Source organism: Drosophila erecta, unplaced genomic scaffold, assembly GCF_003286155.1.
Source record: "Drosophila erecta strain 14021-0224.00,06,07 unplaced genomic scaffold, DereRS2 tig00000000-arrow-pilon, whole genome shotgun sequence".
Classification (NCBI taxonomy): domain Eukaryota; kingdom Metazoa; phylum Arthropoda; class Insecta; order Diptera; family Drosophilidae; genus Drosophila; species Drosophila erecta.
The window spans coordinates 26820670-26846156 of NW_020825194.1; the positions used below are offsets into that span (position 1 = coordinate 26820670).

At 45.6% G+C, this 25487-nt stretch overlaps 8 protein-coding genes and 1 pseudogene across 9 annotated transcripts; 4 read left to right on the top strand and 5 right to left on the bottom strand.

Moving 5' to 3' along the window:
- The first annotated feature begins 58 nt into the window (after nt 1-58).
- Nucleotides 59-10180, top strand: LOC6552783 (metastasis-associated protein MTA3). Of its 2 annotated transcripts, XM_001978933.3 has the most exons (13): nt 59-329; nt 1551-1712; nt 4591-4698; nt 5202-5530; nt 5698-6018; nt 6078-6266; nt 6919-7188; nt 7253-7503; nt 7876-8126; nt 8190-8543; nt 8656-8783; nt 8849-8964; nt 9165-10180. In XM_001978933.3, exons 1-13 carry the CDS (start codon nt 296-298, stop codon nt 9298-9300), a joined length of 2649 nt encoding a protein of 882 aa, XP_001978969.3. In that variant the 5' UTR covers nt 59-295; the 3' UTR covers nt 9301-10180. The 2 variants fall into 2 exon arrangements, with proteins under 2 accessions (XP_001978969.3, XP_026836255.1); XM_026980454.1 differs by lacking the exon at nt 4591-4698.
- Nucleotides 10181-10947: 767 nt separating this feature from the next.
- On the bottom strand, nt 10948-12373 carry LOC6552782 (3-oxoacyl-[acyl-carrier-protein] synthase, mitochondrial). Its single transcript, XM_001978932.3, has one exon. The coding sequence runs from the start codon at nt 12324-12326 to the stop codon at nt 11007-11009; it is 1320 nt and encodes a 439-aa protein (XP_001978968.1). The 5' UTR covers nt 12327-12373; the 3' UTR covers nt 10948-11006.
- A 322-nt stretch (nt 12374-12695) lies between these two features.
- Nucleotides 12696-13913, top strand: LOC6552781 (glucose 1-dehydrogenase). Its single transcript, XM_001978931.3, has one exon. It carries the CDS (start codon nt 12784-12786, stop codon nt 13552-13554), a length of 771 nt encoding a protein of 256 aa, XP_001978967.1. The 5' UTR covers nt 12696-12783; the 3' UTR covers nt 13555-13913.
- Nucleotides 13914-13954: 41 nt separating this feature from the next.
- On the top strand, nt 13955-14948 carry LOC6552780 (uncharacterized oxidoreductase TM_0325). The gene has a single exon (XM_001978930.3). The coding sequence runs from the start codon at nt 14027-14029 to the stop codon at nt 14819-14821; it is 795 nt and encodes a 264-aa protein (XP_001978966.1). The 5' UTR covers nt 13955-14026; the 3' UTR covers nt 14822-14948.
- A 166-nt stretch (nt 14949-15114) lies between these two features.
- Nucleotides 15115-16093, bottom strand: LOC6552779 (cyclopentanol dehydrogenase). The gene has a single exon (XM_001978929.3). It carries the CDS (start codon nt 15985-15987, stop codon nt 15214-15216), a length of 774 nt encoding a protein of 257 aa, XP_001978965.1. The 5' UTR covers nt 15988-16093; the 3' UTR covers nt 15115-15213.
- Nucleotides 16094-16437: 344 nt separating this feature from the next.
- LOC6552556 (uncharacterized oxidoreductase MexAM1_META1p0182) lies at nt 16438-17546 on the bottom strand. Its single transcript, XM_001978928.3, has one exon. The coding sequence runs from the start codon at nt 17361-17363 to the stop codon at nt 16590-16592; it is 774 nt and encodes a 257-aa protein (XP_001978964.1). The 5' UTR covers nt 17364-17546; the 3' UTR covers nt 16438-16589.
- A 296-nt stretch (nt 17547-17842) lies between these two features.
- On the bottom strand, nt 17843-22066 carry LOC6552555 (trichohyalin). The gene is given in 1 exon segment (XM_001978927.2): nt 17843-22066. A coding segment is annotated over 1 exon segment (4224 nt).
- A 696-nt stretch (nt 22067-22762) lies between these two features.
- LOC113564850 lies at nt 22763-23720 on the top strand (annotated as a pseudogene).
- Nucleotides 23721-23925: 205 nt separating this feature from the next.
- LOC6552551 (60S ribosomal protein L13a) lies at nt 23926-25459 on the bottom strand. The gene is made up of 3 exons (XM_001978925.3): nt 25366-25459; nt 24755-24995; nt 23926-24369 (listed from the first exon to the last, which is right to left on the bottom strand). Exons 1-3 carry the CDS (start codon nt 25384-25386, stop codon nt 24014-24016), a joined length of 618 nt encoding a protein of 205 aa, XP_001978961.1. The 5' UTR covers nt 25387-25459; the 3' UTR covers nt 23926-24013.
- Nucleotides 25460-25487: the final 28 nt, after the last annotated feature.

Genomic DNA, 25487 nt, shown 5'->3' on the forward strand with positions numbered 1-25487 from the left:
TTTTACATAACACACCACTTATCGATTGCTATCGATTGCCAAACTATCGCCCCGCGGAATGCATCCCTGGTGCAGCTGTTTACTCGGCGTTGTGTGTGTGTGCGTGTATTTTTTAGAGTTGAGTTGTTTCTAAGATGGCGACGAAAAAAACGCGTCTTCTTATGTGAAAAATGCAATCATAACAACTCGAGTTTTCTGCTAATAAATGTGCGCTAATTTGGAAAAGGACCATTGAAAAACAGTGCTAAACGTGTGCCGAGTGTTTTGCATGTGAAACTTTTGGTGCGGGAGTGTAATGAAAATGGCCACAAATATGTATCGAGTCGGAGGTGAGAAAAATTTTCCCGTACTCGCTTTTCTATCATCTTTCGTTATCGGCGCCGCCGTTTCACAGTGTGCGTGTGCGCTCCTGCGTGTGTGTGTGTGTCTAGTGTGTGCATATGCGTGTGTGTTGTGTCTGAGGAGGCTTTCCAACAATAACGAAAGTGCATTTTAATTGCCGAAAACCCTTTAGTGGGAGTCCCAACGCACGTGTATATGTGTGTGTTATCAATCCCAAGAAGCATCCGCTCAAAAGGAGAGACTTTTTCTATTTTTTTTAACTTTAGTGTGGGAGGGGGCACTGCTTTTGTGTCGCAGCTGCAGCAAGTGTTTTCTACGTGTTCCAACCGATAAGCATTAGCTTATGCTCTGAGTGCTTGCGTGTGTGTGTATTTTAGGGCTGGGGAACTGAATTGCATTTTCATTTGGATTTGCCGAATTGTGATCTCTCCAGCGTGTGTGTTTGTTTAACAGTGTGCGAAAGTGTATCTCACTTTTGGGTGAGCCCACCCTCTTTGTTGTGTTTTCATATGCTAATGAGCTTTTTAGCATCTTCCCCAACCTCACGCCTCCCCATCACCCTTTTTGACGCACTTTTTGTCAGCTATCTCGTTCGCACTCGAGCAGTGACGTTATTGTGTTGTCTTCACCTGATTTTCGCAATGTGTGTGCGCTCTTTCAAAATGCTAATAAGCTCGGTCGGATACCCAAGCGTTCAATTAACGGAATCAAAATAAATAATAATGGCATATATACTTGTCGAATTATCTGCTCTTTATCGCCGAGACTTTTTGTCTTCATCGCCGTTTTTGTTTGCCGTTTTTAATGGCCACGCACACAGTTACACACCTTTGCCGATGCTTTCTCGCTGCCTCCGCACTTTCTTTTTCACCTCTCTCCATATATCTAACCATCTATCTATGTATCTGCATCCCAAAATGTATCAGAAATGCACACGATATGCATGTGTGTATGTACATACAGATATACGGAATTTCTTTTATGTTTTTTGTAATGGTCACCGACAGGTTCCGCTGCAGTTGTTGTAGTTATATGGATGGATAGCCCCATTTGTATTTAATTGCGCTTTAGGTGGTAGTGGTGGCCGCAGTTAAGTGAATCGCGTGTATGGGTGTCTGCGCGCTTACCTGTGACGTATGAATGGAGTTTCAATTCTCCCCCTCCTTGCCCCGCTTGCATCAGACACCTCTAAACTCTACTCTTTTCAGACTATGTTTACGTTGAGACAACGCCGAACAGTCCCTACTTAATACGACGCATCGAGGAGCTGAACAAAAACCAAACCGGCAATGTGGAAGCGAAGGTTATGTGCTTCTACCGCCGCAGGGATCTGCCCAATCCGCTCGTGCAATTGGCCGACAAGCACCAACGTGAGTAGAGAACCCCTGTTCCCCAGAAACTGCATCAATATTGCGTTACGTTACCCCTAAGTGTGTATATTTTTTGTCAACAAAGTGAGGTTATGTTGCCAAGAGTCGTTGTCGTGGCCTTCAAACAAGTTAAAAGTTGAAACCTGACGACCAGATCTGCTAAGCACATTCCCACCGCAAAACAAAAAAGTTAACCCAGAAGGGGCCACTGTGTGCGTGGTGTCTATGCATGAGGAAAACCAAGCCACCCACCGAACCACCCAGCCGCCCTTTGTGCGACCCAAACATAACGTAGCCCTAGCCAAACTTCCTGAGCAACAAGAACCGCAATGACAACAACTGGGAAGGCGGAGCGAAAACGGATTTCGTCCAGCATCCGACGCATCCACATAAACAGGCAGTGGAACCTTCATAACTCGACCGAAATAAACTGGCAGTAGAAGCACCCTAAGTCGAACCAGCTGCACCTATTTATTTAGGTTCCAGTAACGCCATTTAAATTGTTGGTGTCGCAAATTAGAAACAGGATTAAAAAATAGTCGAGGTTTATGTAAATGTCGAAAGGCTTAGTACTGTAATATCCGATGGGATATCGGACTAAACTAGGTGTTTAGTGTTTTTTTTTTCCGACACTGATAAGCACGCTTCATGGTGCGGAAGGACCATGAAAAAAAATAGTGGGCCTTACTGAATTATGAAGTTCAACCATAGCCATATGATATGGTGTCAGTAATTTGAACGGGCCACGGTTTGCTCTAATGATGTTACTCTGTAATGAGCTGGGCTGCACTGTACCTGTAATGCGGTTGTTGCTGTTTTCGGTGGCTGCTAGGCGGCGCCGACGTCAATGTGAATGTGATACTTGGTTCGGCTGTAGGTAGACTGGCTGTCTACCTCTGAAAAGCTGCCACACATACCCAACCCCAAACCCACTGACACTGCTGCTCTGTGTGCATGAAAATGTTCAAGTCAGAAGTTGGGATCTGGAGGGGATTGAAGCGGAGTAGGGTGTGGAGCTATGGCGATGTGGCACACGCAGGGAGGCGCGCTTTGCATTCGTGTATACATACACACAACGACTTCATCCACTGCCACTCGGTCGTTCCAAAAAATTAAAAAAAAACCATGCCCATTTGGGTTGAATTCGATACGTGACCGTCGCGAAAATGCGTTTTCCGCGGGCTGACCTCGCACAGCAACCCACCTCCTGCACTCCCATAAGCCCAACAAGCGCCACCAATTCCCATTAACACGGCCCCTTTCGTCCCTAACATCACCGGACCAGTGTCATCTTGATTAATTTCTTATTTATTTTATTCATTACGCTCCACGAGCCAGTTTTTGTATGCGTGCGTCGCCTTTTCGCAGGCCACTCGCTAATCAGGCTCTGAAAATTAGCGCAAAAATTATACATTTGGAGCACAAATATGCCGCACTTCCAACCACAAGGCTTGGACTTGGTGCAAGTGGCTTTGAGAATGTCAAGTACTTTGAGAATACTACAATGTTCAGATAAACACAAAAACTTTTAGGATAAAATCGTTACTATATTTTATAATAAACTTTCCGTCAGCGAAATAAGAATAACGAAATGTAGAAATTCAGATAGCCCACAGCCTGGAATATTCACTCTAAGGTTTTAATCGCAATGTCAATAGCAGGCCTTGAACTTTGCAGGGGAGTGGAAGGGTATAGAAAAACAGCTACGCTCGAAACCAAACAAATCCCACTGCGGCGCACCCACCCACTTGCGTGCCCTATATATGGCCACCAAATAACGCCCAAGTCTTTACCCGCCATCCACCACTCTTCGTTCTCTTCTGGGTGGTCTCACTTCGTCTTCGAAACAAACACAAAATACAAATACACGTACTCTGCTTCGGCTCTTTTCTGTGACTCCGGCGGTGCACCCATGGACTCCACGGCGTTGGACAAACGGGCGTACACCGATGAGGTGGGGTGATGCTCTTTGCCGCCCTCACCTTCCGTCCCTTGCGAAATGTCAAGCGTACATTTTTTAATCAGCCCAGCGAACTTCCCGGAAATTCACGAGGGTTATTCTCGGATTTTTCAACACACAAATTCCGTGAAAGCTTGAATGTATATTATATAGATAACGTTTATATTCAAAGTGACTCTATACTCTATTTATATAGGACATAAACTTTGTGACTGTTTTTATAATTCGTAAAACATTTTTAATTAAAAATATACAGAGATTTTAAATATTGCTTATAAAGCAATATAATATAATATTTAAATATATAATATTTAAAGTATAGGAAACGTTGTAAAACAAACACAAGAAGTCTACTTTTTGCTTGGAGGGTTCTTTGCTAATCTTTTAAATTTGTGTATATGAGGGAATTGCTTGGACTGTTGGTACATTTATGCAGCTTAACTGGCATAAGTCTTGTACTTTTGAAAATATTCTGCATTTGTTAAAATACATTTTATGTGTCGAAAGCGTGATGTCCAGTTTGGATGAATATTTTGCAAATTGCGCCCTGAAACTCTTTCTTTTTTAAGAGTTATTATATTTTAGGAGTTAGTGCCTACACTTTGACTTCAGATGCTTAGTGAGTTCTCATTAAGAAGGCATATATGGTCGTGAATCTCTTTACCAGGCCAAAGTCGTTATGGGCACATCAATTCGGCTGACGCCCATCCTATATCCCTAGTACTTTTTGGCAATCACAACGACTCTTAGGAAGTTATAACCTCAGTTGTTACCTCCTTACCTCCCGTTCAGTTTGCCATTTTTACCTTGTTATTTAAAATGCTTTGCCTTATAAACACTGTCAATAAACGCAATTCCCCAAATCGCACCAAATCATACTCCTAACCATCTTAAATATAAAATAACGCATCACATCAGTGGCCACCGCCGAGGACTCACCGTTGGCGACCAAGCTGAAGAAGACCTGGCTCCGCACACCCGTAAGCGAGGAGCAGGCGGCGCAGGCTGTGCTCGATCCCTCAATAGGTACCACTTCCAGCTGATTACTCAAATACTATCTGCCACTTTCGTATTCCCGTAGCTCAGACTCAGATTTATACCCTCATGTGTATGTTTAGCATTTTAAGTAGAGCACGATTGTAATTTCTGTAGTGTAGTTAACCTATCTTAGTTGGTAATCCATTACTTAGAGTTCTATTCTGGCTTATGGAATTGTACTTTACTCTTAATTTGAACAAATCAGAAATCAGTCTGATATGAAACTTATGGTAATTCTTTAAATTGAATTGTAAATTGCAATTGTTTTCATTTTATTGATATCAAGATTTGTAAATTGATTTTGGCTACCAGTAACCTATTAAATATTCTTAATTTTTATTATATTTAAATCGTATTTATAATTATGTAATTTAACATTTAAAAGTTAATTCAAGCTAATATAAATCAGTTATTCACTGACCAGACTAGATTGACCATTTTAAAGCTCGGAACCAGATCGACGTACCTAATGTCTTGGCTTGTTGTTTTAGCTGCCCTGGATGAGGAGCGCACCAGTCCGACGCAAACGTCCGGCGGAGGAGGCTCAGCCACCGGAAATTCCAGCGGAAACAGCAGTGGCACTTCCAACAACAACAGCAGCAGCACTGGCAGCGGAGGAGGAGCGGGTGGCGCCGGAAATGCAGGTGGCGACGCGGAGAAGGGCGAAGCGCTGACCAGCAAGCAGCGCTACCAGATCAAGCACCGCGAGCTATTTCTGTCACGCCAAGTCGAGTCGATACCCGCCACACAGATCCGAGGCAAGTGCTCGGTGACCCTGCTCAACGAGACGGAGTCCCTGCAGAGCTATCTTAATAAAGACGTAAGTTTCTCGTTCCTGAAGGAAACGTCCAGTATTTGGGTGGAAATTCTATCAATTACACATTGATCATGTTTTCCAACGGAAATTTCTTTTATTATGTGCAATTCCTTGATTTAAACGCAGACAAAATAGTTATTGCAAATGGTTCTCAATAAATCCATCCACAGGACACATTCTTCTACTGTCTGGTATTCGATCCAAATCAGAAGACGCTGCTCGCCGACAAGGGCGAGATCCGGGTCGGCAGTCGCTACCAGTGTGATATACCCGCCAAGCTCAAGGACACCGCCACCGACGACCGCAAGCTAGAGGAACTAGAATCGCTGGTGTGGACGCCGGAGCACAGTCTGACCGACCGCAAGATTGACCAGTTCCTCGTAGTCTCACGCTCCATCGGCACTTTTGCCCGCGCCCTTGACTGTAGCAGTTCGGTGAAGCAGCCCTCGCTGCACATGTCCGCCGCGGCGGCCAGCAGGGACATCACACTGGTAAGAGACAAATTTGAAGCCATGATGGGGTCTGGTGTTTAATGGATTTCACCTTTCAGTTTCACGCAATGAACATTCTGCACAAGCACGAATACTCCATTGAGGAGTCTATGTCGTCGCTAGTTCCTTCCACTGGACCGGTGCTCTGCCGCGATGAAATCGAGGACTGGAGCGCTTCGGAGGCGAATCTTTTTGAAGAGGCGCTGGAAAAATATGGCAAAGACTTTAATGACATTCGACAAGATTTCGTAAGTTATAATACTCACTGATCAAGTGTGTAAGATATAACTCCTTATTACTTTTTGAAAACAAATTTTGTTTTGAAATATTTAGATTATTATACACGTTACTCGTAGAGTAAATGGGTATACTAGACTCGTTGAAAAGTATGTAACAGACAGCAATAAGTGTTTCCGACCATATAAAGCAAATATATTCTTGATCAGGATCAATAGCCGAGTCGATCTGGTCATGTACGTCTGTCCGTCCATATGAGCGTCGAGATCTCAGGAACTATAAAAGCTAAAAAGTTAAGATTAGACATGCAGATTTCAGACGCAGCGCAAGTTTCTTAAATGATTTTGCCACGCCCACAAACCGACCAAAACTGCAACGCATATACTTTTGAAAAATGTTTTGATATTCTTTCATTTTTTTATTGGTATTGTAAATTTTCTATCGATTTGCCAAAAATCGTTTTGCAACGACCACTCTACCGCCCAGCTGTCACGCCCACACGTTTAAAAAAATGTTAATTTTTTTTTGTAATTTCTACCGATATTCCTGAAAATTTAAAAATTTCTCGTTCGCAATTCCACTAGCTGAGTAACGGGTATCTGATAGTCGGGAAACTCGACTATAGCATTCTATCTTGTTTTTAAACAAAAATGATCTTTTCAGCTGCCTTGGAAAACACTGAAACAAATCATCGAGTACTACTATATGTGGAAGACCACCGACCGCTACGTGCAGCAGAAGCGAGTGAAGGCCGTCGAGGCGGAGCTCAAGCTCAAGCAGGTCTATATACCGCAGTATAACAACAATGGCAAGGGGAATGGATCGTCTGTGAAGGCTGGCGGAGGAATCTATAATGGAACCACAAACGGGAGCACAGACCTCTCTAACAATGGCAAACCATGCGAATCGTGCGGTGCTACAAAATCATCACAGGTGAGCCACTGGTATTAAGTGGTATTATTTAAAGTTCTTATTATAATTGCCCATCCGTCCACAGTGGAACTCGGTCAGCAGTGGACACAGTACGTGCCGTCTCTGCCTGAGCTGCTGGGAGTACTGGCGGAGGTACGGCAGTATGAAGTCGGCGACCAAGGGCGATAGTGGCGATGGCGACGCTAAGAAGAAGTCATCGTCAGCAGCGTCGACGCCGACAGCAACTTCAGCGGGCTTAGCAACAACGCCCACGGCTGTGGTCGACCTGAATGATGACGAGAAAATCAGTGATCTTACCAATCGTCAGTTGCACAGGTAGGTGCATTCTGAAAGAAAATAGATCTAAATGCAAGAAAATACATTTTTCCGTTTATAGTTCTTATAAATTTTTCATTTTGTGAGGTTAGAGCTGACTTTTTGTTGTTAAATATTTCACTTTTATTTAATTTTCTTGCTTACATTTTATACATGATAGGTTTAACTTTTACACATATACAATTGTATACATATTTTATAAATGAAATTCGTATGGCAATGTAACATTCCCTTTTAATACATATTAAATCAAAGAAATGCCTGAATGTAGTGCAATTTCGAGATTAAACGAGTAAAACATGCTATTTTTATTTGCCTTTCAAGTGCTTATTATTATGGACCGAGTGTTTACTAAAATCTCTCTTCCTACAGATGTTCTATTGTCAATTGCGGCAAGGAGTTCAAGCTTAAGACCCACCTGGCCCGCCATTATGCGCAAGCGCACGGCATCGCCATCAGCTCCGGATCGCCACGGCCTATAATGAAGACGCGCACTGCCTTTTACTTGCACACCAATCCCATGACACGGGTGGCGCGTGCCATCTGCCGTAGCATCGTTAAGCCGAAGAAGGCGGCGCGACAGAGCGCGTACGCAATAAACGCCATGTTGGTGAAACAAGAATGTAAGTCTCATGAGCTTTGACAGTTGTAATGAGCCACTCTGTAATATAATATGGTTTCTTTAGTTACAAATCGTATTAGTGGAAAATCACAGGCGGAAATCAAGAAGTTGCTTTTGCTAAAGCCCAAGGATCGGGGTAGCGTCACCAAGATTGCCAACCGCCTAGGTGCGCCGGGCAGCGGACCGCATGAATGGCTAGTACTGACGCCCAAGGACAAGATGCCGCTGCCGGCTGTCGTCTCGTTCCCTAAACCTCCGAAAGCGCCCGATGGCAGCTTGGTATATGACCGAGTACCGAATAAGTCACCCGACGTCGTGGCCGTGCCGGCCGACAAGGACCTCACAATAATTCCCACGCAAGCCACGTCGACGATACGCAAGCGGGCACATGAGGAACAGCAGTTGAATGGCACTGAAGGTGGGTGTTTACGTAATGCTTTATTTTTGCGGTAGTTTTTGTTTCATATGGGATTGAGGATTAAGTTTATATTGTGCTTATATTCTGACTAATTGAGTGCCCCCTCTTGCAGTTACTATAGTTCCCAGCGGACCTCCTGCCAAGCGGCCAAATAAGGATCCAATGCCTTCGCACTGCCCCAGTCCTGAGCAGTTCGCAGCTATGATGGCGGCATCTGGACAGCCGCTCTCCAGGCATCATGTGAGTAATACTTTTATTTTAGCTGGTTTAATTTTAATCGATTTTTACATATTCGCTTATTTTAGCTCAATGGTAAACAGAAGATTGCGCAGATGGCTCGCGGGGGCAACGGACGCAAGCAGGTTATCAGTTGGATGGATGCACCGGACGATGTTTACTTTAGAGCTAACGATACACACAAGTAAGTCCTCTGAAGCTGTAACATCATTACATATTCGGTTTGAGCTTCGGTATAACTTCGTTTTTATAAATCCTGGTTATAAATATCCTCTAAATTGTTTGTTGATCGAAAATGTTGAAAAAATAGATTTGTATCACCAGAAAGAATTTCTAAATTATTTTATTTGATTAAATTCCTATAATATATTTTGTTTTTTACAGAAAAACGAGAAAAATACTCTCCGCCGTGGATCTGCGTCGCGCAGCGCGCAAACCATGGCGCACACTGCCCATTAAACCTGCGGCGACCGAGCCGAGTAGCAGGCCCATTGAATCGCAAATCGTTATACTGGACTGACCGTCGCCGGCGAGCACACTAACAGCAACATCAGCATCAGCATCGGCAACCAAGTTGTTATCGTCTTCAGCAAATAGATTCGAGCAGCAACATCCTCCATTTCCATACACCATGGATGCACTGCTCAACTAGGAGCATTCTCTGGTTTGACGGGCTTGCCATGTACATACCCCCGCAGCACAAGGCACACAGACGTGTGGACAGGCATTCGACTTAGGATCAGTGTAGTTACAGCATCACTGTATGACAACAAAAAACGATAGCAACCACAAACCACTTTATTAGCGCTTAAATAGATGTCTTTTTAACAACAAATAGTAAGATAGTAAGTGTTAAGGTCTGTAGTAACAGTATCAGAACGCGAAACAACAAAATATTTATAAATATTTTATATATTTTAAATTTAAAATCAGTACACACCGAATGCAGGCTGCACCTTCCTATGAAGGTGCAAGCTTCAACGCACGAAACTCAAAAGTTCGTTAATTCGCTTAGTACACAGCGCATTTGCAATGATTTTTTAAATATACATATGTGAATGTGAGTTCTTAGATATGTTCTGTCAAACTTTTCCTTCATTTCCTAAACCTAGCTAAAACCAGATACGTAATTATGAAATTGAATGGCCTCCGAAAGTTTTAGATATTTTTCTGTCCAGATTTGAATTTTAAGCCGAAAGATATATTTAAAATTGTTTGAGCGATTTAAATTAGGGAGTGGAGAAATTTAACATTGTTAATGAATGTGACGTGCAAAATTAAGTAATTAAAACCCATTGATTTATGCTGTAACTAAAATTGAAAAACGTCAACTACAAACTGTACAGTAAAAACTAAAATTAAAAAGATAAATTTCGAATAAAGTGTATTTTCATAATTTATGTAACAAACGAAAGTTCGGGCATTCAAGAGCTATCACACACACGCCTGCACACACCCTTCACCCACACGCCACACCCCACACCCCACACCCACATATAGCATATTATTTACGCATATAATTAGTAAGAGTCTAAGCCGCATATACATCCAAAGTGTATGGTTACACCGAGAAAACAAAGAATGTCTAGACTCTAGAGGTAGAGCAGCAGGGCAAGCTGAATCCAGCAGAACATCAACAGAAAACCAATAAAATTAAATGATTATGAAAAGTTTCGATTGTAAGCCAACATACTTTAACTTTACGACCTAAGCAATTTTGTAAAATAAAAACACTTCAATTTAAACGATTAGATAAGAAAACGGATCGAAAGCTGCAACTATTGTCAAATTCAGGCCCATGACCACAGCAGAAGCCGCGCGAAAGCTAAACCAGTCATCAGCTATTGATTTTACCTTAATTTTCCACAAACTCCATTGCTTTCAACCAGAAGGCGTCGAATTCAAGCAGCAAAACATCAATAACAAACAGAGAGACAAGCAACAGAAGCAAATCAAACAGAGCTATATACATAATTATATACCTATATATATATTATATACAGATATACAGTATAACAGTTCATACATGGCGCATTGGATAAGAACAGTACGCATAATCCTTTTTACAGAGCAAGAAACTGACGAAGACGACGACGTAACGGCCAGACAAGCAACCGAAAAAGTTTTCCAAATAAAGTTTTAAAACTAAACATTTTTCCTAAAAATATGCAAACATTCAAGGATTTTATTTACGTGGGTCTTTAAAAAATAGGTAACTCTTAGCTACTATTCAATGTAGCTAGCAATGCAAAGGGAAGCATTGGTTCCTCCGAAGCCGAATGAGTTCTTGAGGGCAACGCGCCGTTTCTGGTCCGATGACCATTCAGTAGCTTTCGTGACCACATTGACGTCCACATCGAGGTGCTCAATGTTGATGGAGGGCGGCAGCTTGTTATGCGCGCAGGCGAGCACCACAAAAAGGGCTTCCAGGTTGCCGGAGGAGCCCAGAAGGTGGCCATGTGCTCCCTTGGTGGATGAAACCCTCACCTGGGAAGTATGATTCCCAAAAACACGACCTATAGCGTGTGACTCAATGCGATCCCCAGTGGGCGTGGATGTTGCGTGGGCGTTTACATAGGTAATATCCTCTGGTGCGATCCCAGCATCCTGTATTGCCCGCTTCATGGCAAGAGTGGCTCCGGCGCCGTCATCGCTTGGCGAGGTTATGTGGTAGGCATCGCCGGACAATCCGTAGCCCAGAATCTCGGCTAGAATAGGAGCTCCCCGAGCGCGGGCGTGCTCCAGTTCTTCCAGCAGGAGCACAGCTGCGCCCTCGCCCATTACGAAGCCATCCCGAGATTTGTCAAACGGTCTGGACGCAACCGCTGGGTTATCGTTAAAAGCGGTGCTCAAAGCCCGCAGTCTGCAAAATCCAGCGATGGAGAGGGGATCTATGCAGGCCTCACCACTCCCCGCCAACATCACATCGGCATCTCCGCTGCGGATAAACCGCATGGCATCCCCCAGGGCATGGGCACCTGTGGCGCAGGCTGTGGACACCGAGTGGTTCGGTCCTCTTAAGCCATGTCGCATGCTTATGTGACCACACGCCATGCTGGGCAACAGCCTGGGCACGAAAAAGGGGCTTACTCTGTTGTAGCCCCGTTGTAGCTGATTCCAGGCTCCATAAACCTCTGCCAGGTCGAACATACCCATGCCCACGCATACTCCAAACCGCTCAAGCTGCTCCTCGCTCAATTGCTTGGGGCAGAGCTTTCCGGTGGCCAAGGCCTCCTCCGCCGCCAATACGGCCAACTGCGTGGCGGGGCTCATCAGCTTAATGTCAGACTTGGTCAGATGCTGGTCCAGCTGTAGGCTTTCCCTCGAGATTTGAGCCGCAACCTGGCAGGGCAAGCCCTTGAACTCCGGACTCAGACGAGAGATGGCCGACTCGCCGGCCAGGATGCGTCGCCAGGAATCCGGTCCATTGTTGCCTAGCGGAGTGACTGCTCCACTTCCCGTGACCACCACTCTCCGGCGGCCCGATTGCGTGGATAAGTTACGGGTTTGCCTGACCAAAATATTGCACTTCCCTAAAACTCGCATTTCGTTTACATGATCACGTAAGTGAGACCGGGTAATCCGTTAAAATATACCAAGCAAACATAAGGAAGATACCAAGATTTAACATTTAAAAAATACCAAAATTTAATTTTTTTATTTAAATGATATATATAAATAAGTAAGGATAAGTAAGCATACCAAAAGTATGTTTTTCTTATAGTAACAATCTTTGTCGTTTGCTTAAAACTACTTTTAATTAAGCTTTTTTAAATGGTGTTTACTGTTTCAATCACTCCGGTTTTTAAAAATCCTGTCAATAAAGCAATGAAATTATGGAAAAGGAGAGAAAAATAAGATTTTAACATTGTTATTCCCCATTCACATAAATTAAATTCTTTCCCAGTTAAATTTTTTGATTTTATCTAGGTGACTACCCCTATTAAAACCAGCAAGATGCGCACTAAGCTTGAGATCCCCTTACATAATTCTGGTTTGGATCATGAATTTCGTCGGTAAAGTGGTCCTAATTACGGGAGCAAGTTCTGGAATCGGAGCTGCAACCGCCATTAAGTTTGCCAAGTACGGCGCCTGCCTGGCCCTTAACGGTCGCAATGTGGAGAACCTCAAGAAGGTAGCTGCGGAGTGCAGCAAGGTGAGCCAGTCGCAGCCAGCCCTGGTGGTGGGCGATATTGCCAAGGATGCGGACACCCAGAGGATTTGGTCGGAGACCCTGAAGCAGTACGGCAAATTGGACGTGCTGATCAACAATGCCGGCATCATCGAGACGGGCACCATCGAGACCACTAGCCTGGAGCAGTACGACCGCGTGATGAGCACCAACCTGAGGGCGATCTACCACCTGACTATGCTGGCAACCCCCGAGCTGATCAAGACCAAGGGCAACATCGTGAACGTGTCCAGTGTCAATGGGATTCGCTCTTTCCCCGGCGTCCTGGCCTACAACATATCCAAAATGGGCGTGGATCAGTTCACCCGCTGCGTGGCGTTGGAGCTGGCTGCCAAGGGTGTCCGGGTGAACTGCGTGAATCCCGGGGTGACGGTCACCAACCTGCATGCCCGCGGCGGCATGGATGCGGAGACGTACAAAAAGTTCCTGGAGCACTCTAAGACCACACACGCCTTGGGTCGTCCTGGAGATGTCAAGGAGGTGGCTGCGGCCATTGCCTTCCTGGCCAGCGATCAGGCCAGCTTCAGCACTGGAGTCAGCCTGCCGGTGGACGGAGGTCGCCATGCCATGTGCCCACGCTAAATCTACTGGATATCGGCGATTGCAATTTTAGACTGTTTTAAATGCATTTAAGCGGTATCTTTATTTGTTACTCTGCTTTTTATATAAAACTGATTACCATTTATTTAGTCATCTGTGTTCAGAACTCAACTAGTTTCCCAAAAATTAGCTTTAGATTAAAGTAATATTCTTGAACGTGATTGGAATTATAAGGTAATTAATCACTTCTGTCATTTAATTTGTAATATTGAAGATTTCCTTGGACATATTCGAGCTCTTTATTCCAAATTCTTGTTTAGTTAGAAACGTACAGTTGCAGTTGTATTTTTCGATACTATTATTACTTATTGATATAAAAACAGCTTTAATCAGATTAAGAACCTAGATCACGTTTTTAATGATCAGGGTTATATTTCCTCGATAAGTCACCTACATATGGACATACATACGTATGTAGTTTGGATATCCACTTGAAACTTGGAATTTCGATTCGATGGGCAGCAAGGGCAAGGCTGGTTTGGACTTCTCCAACAAGGTGGTGCTTATCACGGGCGCAGCCTCTGGGATCGGGGCCGCCGCGGCGGAAATGTTTTCCAAGCTGGGCGCCTGCCTGGCCCTGGTGGATCGGGAGGAGGATGGCCTTATATGCGTGATGAAACGGTGCATGAAGACGGGTCTCGAGCCCTACGGCATAGCCGGAGATCTGCTCAAGCCGGCGGAGATCGAGTGCATTGCGCGGAAGACCACGGAGCGTTACGAAGGCAGGCTTGATGTGCTGATTAATGGGGCGGGCATCATGCCCACGGGAACACTGCAGAGCACGGAACTGTCCTGCTTCACCCACGTGATGGAGGCCAATGTGCGGCCTGGGTTCTACCTGACCAAGTTGTTGCTCCCCCAGTTGCTCCAGAGCAAGGGCAGCATTGTCAACGTGTCCAGCGTCTGCGGACTGCGCGCTTTTCCCAATCTGGTGGCCTACAACATGTCTAAGGCGGCGGTGGACCAGTTCACCCGCTCCCTTGCCCTGGACCTGGGTCCCCAGGGCGTCCGGGTGAATGCGGTCAATCCGGGGGTGATTCGCACCAATCTGCAAAAGGCTGGAGGTATGGACGAGCAGAGCTACGCCGAATTTCTGGAGCACTCGAAGAAGACCCACGCCTTGGGTAGGATTGGGGAGCCAACTGAGGTGGCGGCCGCCATTTGCTTCCTGGCCAGCGAGCTGGCCAGTTTCGTGACCGGCGTGACCCTTCCTGTGGACGGTGGCAAACAGGTCATGTGCCCCCGCTAGTCCCTGCTAGGATCCTGTCCAGACGAATGTGTTTCCTTTTCCCTTGTTTCCCGCCCATTCAGTCCATTACTACCAATTCAAATTTTAAGTATTAAATAAAAACTTTCGTACGTTGCTAATTTTTAAAGCGCGATTTTCTTTTAAACCCTTTTTAAAGACCCTTATTTCCCTTTAATATTTAAAAATATTCTATTTGTTCTCAAGAAGTGCTCAAATTGATTTTATCTATCACTAGCGAACTATTAATTTGCATTAAATCATATCCTTGACAAGAAAAGTATTGGAAGACAAGCTTCTTTAAATACATATATTTCTTTTCCTTTAATATTTGTAACAATTGCCACCCAAACTTTGGTGGCAGGTAAATGCATCACGAACAAACAACTCAATTCTCATCTGGGACACATGGCATGGCGACCGCCGTCCACGGGCAGACTGATTCCGGTGCTGAAGCTGGCCTCATCGCTGGCCAGGAAGGCAATGGCCGCAGCCACCTCCTTGACTTCGCCGGGGCGACCTAGGGCATGGGTGATCTTGGCGTGCTCCAGGAACTTGGCATATGCTTCCTGGTCCAGTCCACCTCGACGCTGGAGCTCGGTGATGATCACGCCGGGATTCACGGAGTTTACACGGACACCCTTGGGAGCCAGCTCTAGAGCCACGCACCTGGTGAACTGATCCACGGCAGCCTTGGAAACATTGTAAGCCAAGACCCCGGGAAAGGAACGGATGCCGTTGACACTGGACACGTTCACAATGTTGCCCTTGGTCTTGATCAGCTCCGGTGTGACCAAGTGGGTCAGCTGGTAGATCGACCGCACGTTGGTGTTCATCACGCGGTCGAACTGCTCCAGACTGGTGTTCTCGATGCTGCCCAGCTCCAAGATCCCGGCGTTGTTTACCAGCACGTCGATGCGTCCGTGCTTGGCCAACGTGGCGGATACGATGCCCTGGACGTCCGACTCGCTGTTCATGTCCGCCGCCACCTGCAGTGCAGGCGCTCCTCCAGCCGCCACTATCTGCTCCGCGGTCTCCTTCAGCTTGTCCACATTCCTGCCCACGATGGTGAGCAGGCCGCCCAGTTTGGCCAAGAGGACTGAAGTACCCGCTCCAATTCCCGAACTGGCGCCGGTCACGATGATGACTTTATCTTTGAAACTAGGCATGTTGAAGCGATCCGCTCTTCGGCTGAAGTGATAATGGCTGGTGACATTGAAGACCCAGAAGTCAACAATTTTCGGGCTGCAATCCGATTACTCTATCGATAGTCTGGTACCGCCATAAGTATTTCCAGCGGTTGTGAAATTCGAGTAAAGTTACTGGTGTTAATTAACTCTTAATTTGTTTTTTCCAAATACCATATATGTATGTATATTATGGCTGAGTGATCGCGGTGATCCTATTTATAATTGCCTTCATAATTTCTATAAATTGTGTATGTATGGCAGTTAATGTTTTATGTTGTAATATTTGGATGTCATTTGATGCGATCATTGAAGCAACATTCCTATCCTGGAATCTTTTAAACAACTTACATTTTGACATGACAATAAAACATTGTTGTTTGTGATCCCAGAACAAGATAATAATAGATTATACATATTTATGCATACATTACGTACTCACAATATTAGTTTATTATGAAAAGAAAAATCCAAAAAATTTATATTAATATAAATTAGACTTTTTTAAGATGCAGATGTATTTTATATGTATACTTTAAAAATTCGATAAATGCATGGTTTCTCTCCATTAGCTCATCCTTATCCTATCTCGGGCACATGGCGTGGCGACCTCCATCGACGGGCAGACTAATTCCAGTGGTAAAGCTGGCCTGATCGCTGGCCAGGAAGGCTATGGCGGCGGCCACCTCCTTGACATCCCCAGGACGACCCAAGGCATGGGTAATCTTGCAGTGTTCGAGGAACTTGGCATAGGTCTGTTCGTCCATGCCGCCACGCTTGTGAATGTCAGTCACAATCACGCCGGGATTTACGGCGTTTACGCGGACTCCTTTGGGGGCCAGTTCCAGGGCGACGCAGGCCGTGAACTGGTCCACCGCCGCCTTAGACACATTGTAGGCCAGGACACCAGGAAAGGCGCGCAGTCCACAGACACTGGAAACGTTCACGATGTTGCCCTTGGTCTTGACCAGCTCCGGAGTGGCCAGCATGGTTAGTTGGTACAGGGACCGCACATTAGTGTTCATCAGGCGATCGAATTGTTCCAGGCTGGTGCTTTCAATGGAGCCGGTCTCCAGGATGCCCGCATTGTTAACGAGCACATCGATGCGGCCATGCTTGGTCAGAGTGGCGTCCACTATCTGCTGCACCTGCGCCTCCTGGGTCATGTCTGCTTGCAGTTCCAAGGGCGGGGCTCCTCCGGCCGCCACAATGTTGTCAGCCGTCTCCTTCAGCTTTTCCACGTTGCGGCCCACGATGACCAGGAGCCCTCCGAGTCTGGCCAAGTAGACGGCGGCACTTGCTCCGATGCCAGAGCTGGCGCCGGTCACAATAATCACTTTGTCCTTAAAGGATGACATCGTGGGGTGTTTTGGTTACGCTTAGCGAAGGTTGATCACTGGAAACGATAGACAGATCTGAGAAGCGCCGTTCCAGGTGGCGAATGGCAGCTTTCCACATCAGCTGTGCCGGAAAAGCTTTTCAAAAAGCTCTGTAACAGTTAGGATTTTCAAAAGGTGCCGCCGGTGAAATATCATTTTTAAATTATTTAGCGGTAGTTTTACAGTTTTAATAGATATGGGAACTCGGGCTCCTTAGAATCGTACTTCGTTTTTCATTTTAATCGATTAACGAGTTCTAAGAACGTTCAAAATTCTGTTGCATGGAGAACTCTTCCCTCTTTTCTGAGTCCTGGAGTGCTGAGTCATTTTCCTCAGCAAGCCACTGCCCCACACAAATAAAAACCATTTTTAAAACGCCAATAGTATTGCTTTAAATAACGCAAGATCGAAATTTAACCAGAACGAAAGCTGAAACTATTTTAAACGAGAAAATGAAATCAACATTGTTTCTAATCCACAGCAAACCGCTGATCCTTCCATTCCCTGTAGAGGCGCTCGATGTTTTGGAGAGCGACGCATGACATTGGGTCACGCAGGTCACAGCAATTGCGAAAGAGATCCCTGATCCCGCGGAAGGAGTCACTGCTCCTGGCCAGCCGCCTCCACAACCCAAAAGTCTGCTCCTCGGAATCGCGACATATCTCGGCCAGGCGACGGCTTTGTAGTTGACGCTGTTGGTCCACCAAGTGCTTGACCTTTCGCCTCAGAGCTCGAGCACCTCGTGCAAATGCGTGGCTAGAAATCTTTTTGAGGTAAGCCGTCAACTGGACTTCCAAATTGGTAATCTTCTCCGAGAGATAGGGCGAAATCGACTCGTTGGATGTAAGCAGAGTCAACATGAGAGTCTTAAAGATTGGCCTGGGAATCAGCAATGTGGCATCGGTCTCTTGCAGATAGATCTGCTCGAGCTCTCTATTTTCTAGAGATTCATTCTCTTCCTCGGAACTCTCAATAGCATTGTCATTCTGGAATACTCTTATGACATACCTTGACACTCGCAGAACTGACTCCTGAATATATTTGTTTTTAGCTCTAGCCAGTTTTTTCTCCAGAAGACAGTTCTCCGCGCTCAATATTTCCGGACAGCAACCAAATGTCCGTGCCTGCGATAGAAGCTGTCCGAAAACCCGTCTCTGCTGCACCCGATCCTCCTTCAGCCCACAAGAATCGGGGTTGATATCGGAACGTTTGATCCGCGGAAAACGCTTCCTTCCAGTTCGTGTGCAGTAAGTCAAGCCAATGCCACTTGGTTTGCCGCCCCATCGTCCACGTTCGTCGCCCGGTTCTGCCTCGTCAGTAGAGTGGAAACTTGGTGACGTCTTCCGCCAATCGGCCACCCGGTTGAGTACATAGGAGCCATAGGCTTCTCGCTGCGCTGAGTCTTGATTTCGGATGGGTGGAGGAGTTTGGTGCTCCACCGTGTAGGTCTTCGTGAGCGGACAGTACCTGCCGACGAGGGAGTAACAGGGATCCGGAAGCGTATCGCTTCCGCTGCTAGAGAGGACGACGCAGTTTCGACCCTGACCGGGAAGATCCTCCGCTGCGGATTCCTCTTCACTTTCAATAAAGCGAGCCCATCGCTCGCTACGCGTCTTCTGGGATCTTTTCTGAAAGTACTCGTGACTGGAACTGGGTGGTCTCTGTGCATCTTTCTTTGATTGAAGCTTATTTAAAGACCTTAGAGGGTAACGCGTGCTCAAAGGATTTCGAGCTTCCAGTTTTCCTGCTTCCAGCCGCATCTTCTCAAGCACCTGAAATTTCCCCTGCACTTCCTCAATTATCCTGTTGTTCCTTTCATGGAGCTTTTTCAACCTAACTCTGGCATTCTCATAGCTGCCTTCTAGTTGCTGACAACTTCGATGGACGTTCGTCACATCTCTGCCAGTTAGCCCCAGTTCCATCGTGACTTCGGGGGAATTCTCCACAGACCCATTCTCCATCCAGCTTTTTGATTTCCTTTCGCTTGCAACTCTCTTTTGGTCCTTTTCCTTTCCCAAATGTCCCACCCCTCCTTTGTGAACTCCTAGTCGACTTACCATGTGCCTCTCCTGAATTCTTGAGTCCCCCTCCATCTCCTCCTGATTCGGGCTTTCTGGGTAACGTCGATCGCGCTCCTCTTCGTATCGTGTCCAAACGTTTTTTTGTCCGTTGACTTTTTTCGGGTTCTCTTTTTCTAACTTTTGAACTTCCTGTCTCTGCCTTGGTAATCGATCGAGTTCCTCTCGGGCCTTCTTCTCAGCCTCCTCCTGTTCCCTGTGTTTATTGCCGTCTGCAGTTATGCTTTCCATAATTATCTCTTCACGTTTCTCACGTTCTTCTCTTTCCCTGTCTTCCTGTTGCTCTTGCTTTTGAAGCCACTCTCTAAGGATCTGTTCTCTTTGCAGATCATCTTCTCTTTTCTTTCTCTCGCGTACTTCTCTTTCCACCGTGCTGCGTTTAAGCTTTTCCAGCAGCATTTCTTCTTTAAGTCTTTCTTCTTCTCTGGTGATTCTTTCGCACTCTTGCTCTTTTTTTTCGAGTTCTCGATTCAGTCGTTGCTCATTCCACTCTGCATCTCGCTCTTGTAAATCCTTGAATTTTTTTTTAAGTTCCTCAATTTTGTTCTCCTCTCGTTCACGTTCTTCGCAAGTCTTTTTTTCGAATGCTTCCCTTTCCTTTCGCTCGGCTTCTAGTTTTTCCAAAACTTGCCTTTCAAATTCTTCTCTGCTTTGGAGTGATTTCAGACACTTCAAATCCTCTTCTCGTAATTTTTTTATGTCTTCCTTCTGTTTTTGCTCAGCTTCCAGCTTTTTCTCTAATTCTTTTCTTTCAAACTCTTCTTTTTCCTGGCGTTCCCTGAGATTTTTGAGTTCTTCCTGCCTTTGTCTTTCGAACTCCTCCCGTATTTTCCGATCGGCTTCTAGTTTTTCGAAAATTTTTCTCTCCAATTCTTTATCTCGGAGTTCTTTACGCTTATCTTCTCGCTGTCTTTCCAATTCTTCCTTTTGTTTAAGATCGGCATCTAATTTTTTTTCCAATTCTCTTCGTTCAAACTCTTCATTTTCCTGACGTTCCTTGAGAATCCTGAGCTCCTCTTGCCTATTTCTTTCGAACTCTTCCCGTTCTCTTCGCTCGGTTTCTAGTTTTTTCCAAACTTTTCTTTCAAACTCTGCTCTTTCCTGCCGTTCCTTAAGGATTTTAGCGTCCCTTTCCCGCTTTCTCTCGAATTCCTCCCTATTCTTCTGATCCCGTCGATCAATTTTATCATTTTCTTTGCTATCATTTTCTGCTTTTGGGCAATTTCTTCGTTCAAACTCTTCTTTCTCCTGTCGCTTCCTTATCCTATTAAGAATATTTTTCCTTTTTTCTTTGAATTCTTTCCTTTGATCAGTTTCTAGTTCTTGCTCCGCATTTCTTTCTTTAAGCCCTTTTCTTTCTGTTGCATTAATCTGTACATTCATGGATTTTTCGTGCTGCTGCTTTTGACCATTTCCCTCCGCATTCCCGTCCAGCCGCTCCCGTTCCGCCCGCGCCCTCTCCCGATGATATTTCTTGAGCTGTTCATAGGCCAGCACTTTCCGCTTGATGTTCTCCGCCCGAAGGTGCAACTGCTGCATCCGTCTCGCACTTTGGGTAGTGCCAGTGTCCACTGGCACGGCCGTGGTCGCTTGGGGCAAGTAGCGGGGATCATGTTCGTGATCATGTCGAGCCTCTTGCTTCGACTCCAGAATCGCTCTCTGCTGAATTTTCACATCCTGGGAAGAGGATGTACTGGGTCGTCGCTGGGCCCACAAACGCTGCTCCTGCAGGCGACGCTCCTCGCGCTTTTTCAACAACAGATGACGCTCGTGGTCGCGTCGCTCCTTGACCTTCAGCTGCTGCTCCCGCAATCGTCGGTCGCGCAGTTGACGCGCCTTTTCCAGACCCTGCCTTTCCAGCATCTGCTGCTCGGCCTGCAGAGTCCTCTGCCGCTCTCGTTCCTGCTCCCTGAGCTGCCGCTGCACGCGGTCGCGTTCCCGCCGCTTCAGGATCTCGCACTGCTTTCGCTCGCGCTCGCAGAGATCACGTTCAGCCCGTGGCGAGACCACTGCGACATCCGCTTGAACCCCGACCGTCTTGACGCGTTTCCGTGGTCTGGACACTGAGGGCGGCAGCTCCGGCTTGAGACACTTCGTGGGTGTATGCTGTAGGCTCTCACACACTTCCTGCTCCTTGCGCCAGTACCGGTCTTCCAGATGGTCCAGGTGTCGCACCCTCCGTCTCCACTCAAACGAAGTCGACTTGAGCGGCCTCCTGGCCAGGCTGCTGCTCGACGGCATCGGGGCCACCAGCTGCCGTGGACTGAAGCGACGCAGGTGTTGACGTCCCTCCTCGTCCAGGAGCAGGCGCAGGTCCAGGCTGCAGTTTGCCAGGTCGGTGAAGGGCAGCGACAGGTGGCCCGTTTGCCGCAGCTGGCGAAGAATCAGCTCCACGAGGTAATCCTTCGCCCTGCGCTCCTTCTTGGTAGCTCGTCTAAACACTTTTATCCACTTGGCGCACAGCTCGAAATCCGTGGCACTCGCCTGTCGAGCAGTCAGTCCGCGAACAATCCTCACCTTCTGGCGGTAAGTACGCTCCAGGAGGTCCTCCAATCGTTTCTTCTTGCCGCGTTTTATTTCATCGCTTATTTTGGCATTGGCCATTCTAATTCAAGTCCTTTAAAATATTATTATTACTTTATTTTTGTATATCATTTTTGCACAACTCTACTGATGAAATCTAAATACTGTCACGACACAAAATTATTTATATTATTTATATATTTTCAATTGATCCTCGGCCTGCTCTGATTATAATATATAAACTTAAAACGGAACAAAAGTACCAGTGTATCATATCCATCCCTTTACTATTTAACGAATCTAATATACTCGATTCTGGTAGGGTAAAGATATGAAATAGATAAAAATGAAATACAGAAATACCTAAATGGATGGAATTAAAAATATTTGGAAAAATTGGTCATATTTTCGGCGAGTTTATCTTGTTTCGCTTGAAATTCAAATTGGCTTTTCAAAAGAATACATGCTCCTTTAATGAGTATTAATAAAAATTAAGAACTAAAATAATTCACATTCACATATCTATATAGAGATTGAAATTGGTTTTGTTTAATTTATTACAACTCCGATATATGTATATAAATATAAAACTGTTCTTCCACTGAACTCAGTGAAGCTCTTATCCTCATAAGTTACATAAACCAGCAATAGTTTATTAAGATATCTATGCATTCCCCTTTCTTTGAGTGCTTTGTGTTTTATAAAGATATACAATTAATACAGCTTAAGCTCTGAGATGGTTTGGTTTTTTCCATGATCAAAACTTTCCCTTTCTCCTACTCTAGAACTGTGGATGTGGCTGGTTTCTGATATGAAGTTATTTTCTACTGCATATTTCCCTATAAAAACAAAGGCCAGAACTACAAGCAGCACAGTAATACTTCCATCGGAGCAAAATGCATTTGTTTATAATTGCAGCAGTAGTTTTTTTGGTAAGTCCGCAACTTTAGGTGTTCAACGGATGTACGATCCTGGACGTAATTTCATTTCAGAGCTACACCTGCGGCGCCCCACTGGATTCAGGAGCTCCCACTTTAAATGAAACAAAAGCAGAGAGCCAGGGTTCCGATGGGTCCGTAGAGACCTCTCCGTCAATCGACTGGAACAGTGAGTTTTGGACGAAGACCACACCGCTGCCTCCGATCGCCACTTTGCCCGATGCGGACAAGACGATTTTGTGTCAATTCCTGAGTTCATTTCAGACATTTAGAATGTCGCTCTTCGCAGTTACCTGGGCCGCTAACATGGAGTTCCTGTCCAATGCGGAGAAACATTTCGCCACCGAGTTTCGAGAGGAAATGGACAGGCCAGGCAGCTCATCATCTGACGAAATGAACCTAGCGCAAGCGAACGCAATACTTCAAAACGCGACTGCATACGAGGAGTACGTCAAGGATAATGTCGTCAAGAAAAACACACTTCAAATGTATAAAAAAATTTTTGAAGGAATACAAATTATCCAGAAGGAAATAATGGACGCTGCGGGTAAAGTTAAAAACAGTATCAGCAAGGAAACCGCGGAATCCGAAAAGGAGTTTTTGAAATCATTTGAAAATATGGAGCCAAATAATGAAGACATAGCAAACCTTTTGAATGATTTGGAAATAAAGCTAAAACATAGGTATCAGTGTCAGAACTCGCTGATATTGTGAAAGCTATTTTAGATATTGCTCTTACAATCATTTGTACATCAGTACCTTACAATAATAAAGGCCAGTTTCCTATATGCTACATACATATATGTATATTTAAATTTAATGGAGCTCCGTAAAGTTGCGCTAATCTTTTAGATTTAACTCGTCACTCCAAACAAATTGGAACACGGCTGCTTATTACATTGTGAATGATACTAGCTTTTAATAAGTATAACCACATTAAAAAAATATACAAGCCAAACTGATCAGCAGTTTGTAAACAAATATGAGACCCTCAAAGACGAATTTGTTTTTTAAACTAGATGTTGTTTTATTCTCTTTTAAAAAACTTCTACGCATCTGAACGTATGTAATTCTGCCCTTGTTGTTGTCCTTAAACCTCGTAGCCGTAGGATTTGATGATTTTGTTGAAGGGCTCGGCGGCCTTCGCGATGTTCTCGCGCGCCTTAACCGTCAGCTTCTTCAGCTCGCGGTTGTGCTTAAGGGTAACACGGAGCTTGGCCTTGCGCTTGCGCTCCAGGCTCTTGATCACGTCCTGGTAGTGCCAGCCGACCTCGTGCGACAGGCGACCGACCTGGCAGTACTTGCGGTCGGAACGCAGGGTCAACACACGCATAGCGATGGGCACGACGACGCGGCGACGCTTGTCATAGGGCGATGGGATGCCGTCGAACACACGCAGACGGGCGAGGGCGGCTTGGCCACGCTTGGTCTTGTGTGGGATCATGCCTGGAATGGAGAAAATAAAATAGCCGCTTAGTCAGGGATTCACAATTGTGGCGGGAGGTTTAGCTAGGTGAAAGCATCAGTTGAGAGTTGGTTACACGGTTTCTCATTCAAATAATGTAGGTAAGAATGTAGTATTCATCATGTCGGATGGGGCAACTTCCAAACAGTTTTCATTGCTTACCTAAAAGAGAAAAAAGAAGGATTAGTGACTGAATTGTTGGGTATTCGAAGTTTGAGCAGCAGCAGCTTTAGCAGTATATCTCAGTAATTTTTTGTTTACACGGTTTCTTGTTCAAATAATGTAGGTAATAAGGTTTGAAAACATCATGGAACTGCGCTGAACTCAACTACACTCCTGTGGGTAGCGAAGGATGGGTGTACTCACCTCGGACTGCCTTGTAGAAGATGCGAGACGGGGCACGGAAGTGGAATGGACCACGGGCCGGGTTCACGTTGCACCGCTTGCGCAGGTATGCCAGGAACTTGATCTTGTTCCTGTAGAAGTGTCCGGAGAGGTTCAGCTCCTCGCAGCGGACCACGGCCACCTTGCCGCCCTGCAACAGGTACTTGGCCACCACAGAGGCCAGGCGGCCGAGCAAATGGCCGCGACCATCAATAACAACGGTCTGAAGTGGAAAAAAATTTAAGTTAAATTAGAAAACAATTCGAGCACTGTGGGAGGAGGTTAGAATTGCCCGCAAGCGCATTAACAAATGTGTGTGGCAAACTATTATTCCGAGACACGTTGTTTTCAGGAGCAACCAATTCATTTCACTGTTTTTTAGCCTTGGGCTACCAGCTCACTCCAGGTTTGCACAGATGCCCAGTTGTACGGCACGTGTAAGGCGAGACGCCCTTTCGAACACTCAAAACAGCACTTTCGCGCCCCTGGTTTGCTACTTTGAGCACTCGCACTGTTGGCCACTATTGCGCGCAATGCCTTTCACACATTTGCTTAAGTCTCGCACCGTTTTATTTGCCTTTTTGGGCACTTACCCTGTTCGTTAAACCAGTCATTTTTACGAACCGCACGGAAAGAAGGCGGAAGTTGCGTTGACAGTTGGACCATCACTGCGCAGGGTTGCTTTGGAGATCGGAACTAGTTCGGAGTGACGTAT

Bases quoted from the DNA above. Each gene is read 5' to 3' on its own strand.
- LOC6552783 (XM_001978933.3), top strand. From the start codon at position 296: ATGAAAATGGCCACAAATATGTATCGAGTCGGAG. The intron at 330-1,550 runs GTGAGAAAAATT...TACTCTTTTCAG, and splicing joins AAATATGTATCGAGTCGGAG to ACTATGTTTACGTTGAGACA. The intron at 7,504-7,875 runs GTAGGTGCATTC...CTCTTCCTACAG, and splicing joins ACCAATCGTCAGTTGCACAG to ATGTTCTATTGTCAATTGCG.
- LOC6552782 (XM_001978932.3), bottom strand. From the start codon at position 12,326: ATGCGAGTTTTAGGGAAGTGCAATATTTTGGTCAGGCAAACCCGTAAC.
- LOC6552781 (XM_001978931.3), top strand. From the start codon at position 12,784: ATGAATTTCGTCGGTAAAGTGGTCCTAATTACGGGAGCAAGTTCTGGA.
- LOC6552780 (XM_001978930.3), top strand. From the start codon at position 14,027: ATGGGCAGCAAGGGCAAGGCTGGTTTGGACTTCTCCAACAAGGTGGTG.
- LOC6552779 (XM_001978929.3), bottom strand. From the start codon at position 15,987: ATGCCTAGTTTCAAAGATAAAGTCATCATCGTGACCGGCGCCAGTTCG.
- LOC6552556 (XM_001978928.3), bottom strand. From the start codon at position 17,363: ATGTCATCCTTTAAGGACAAAGTGATTATTGTGACCGGCGCCAGCTCT.
- LOC6552551 (XM_001978925.3), bottom strand. From the start codon at position 25,386: ATGACTGGTTTAACGAACAGG. The intron at 24,996-25,365 runs GTAAGTGCCCAA...TTTCCACTTCAG, and splicing joins TGACTGGTTTAACGAACAGG to ACCGTTGTTATTGATGGTCG. The intron at 24,370-24,754 runs GTGAGTACACCC...TCTCCATTCCAG, and splicing joins CTTCTACAAGGCAGTCCGAG to GCATGATCCCACACAAGACC.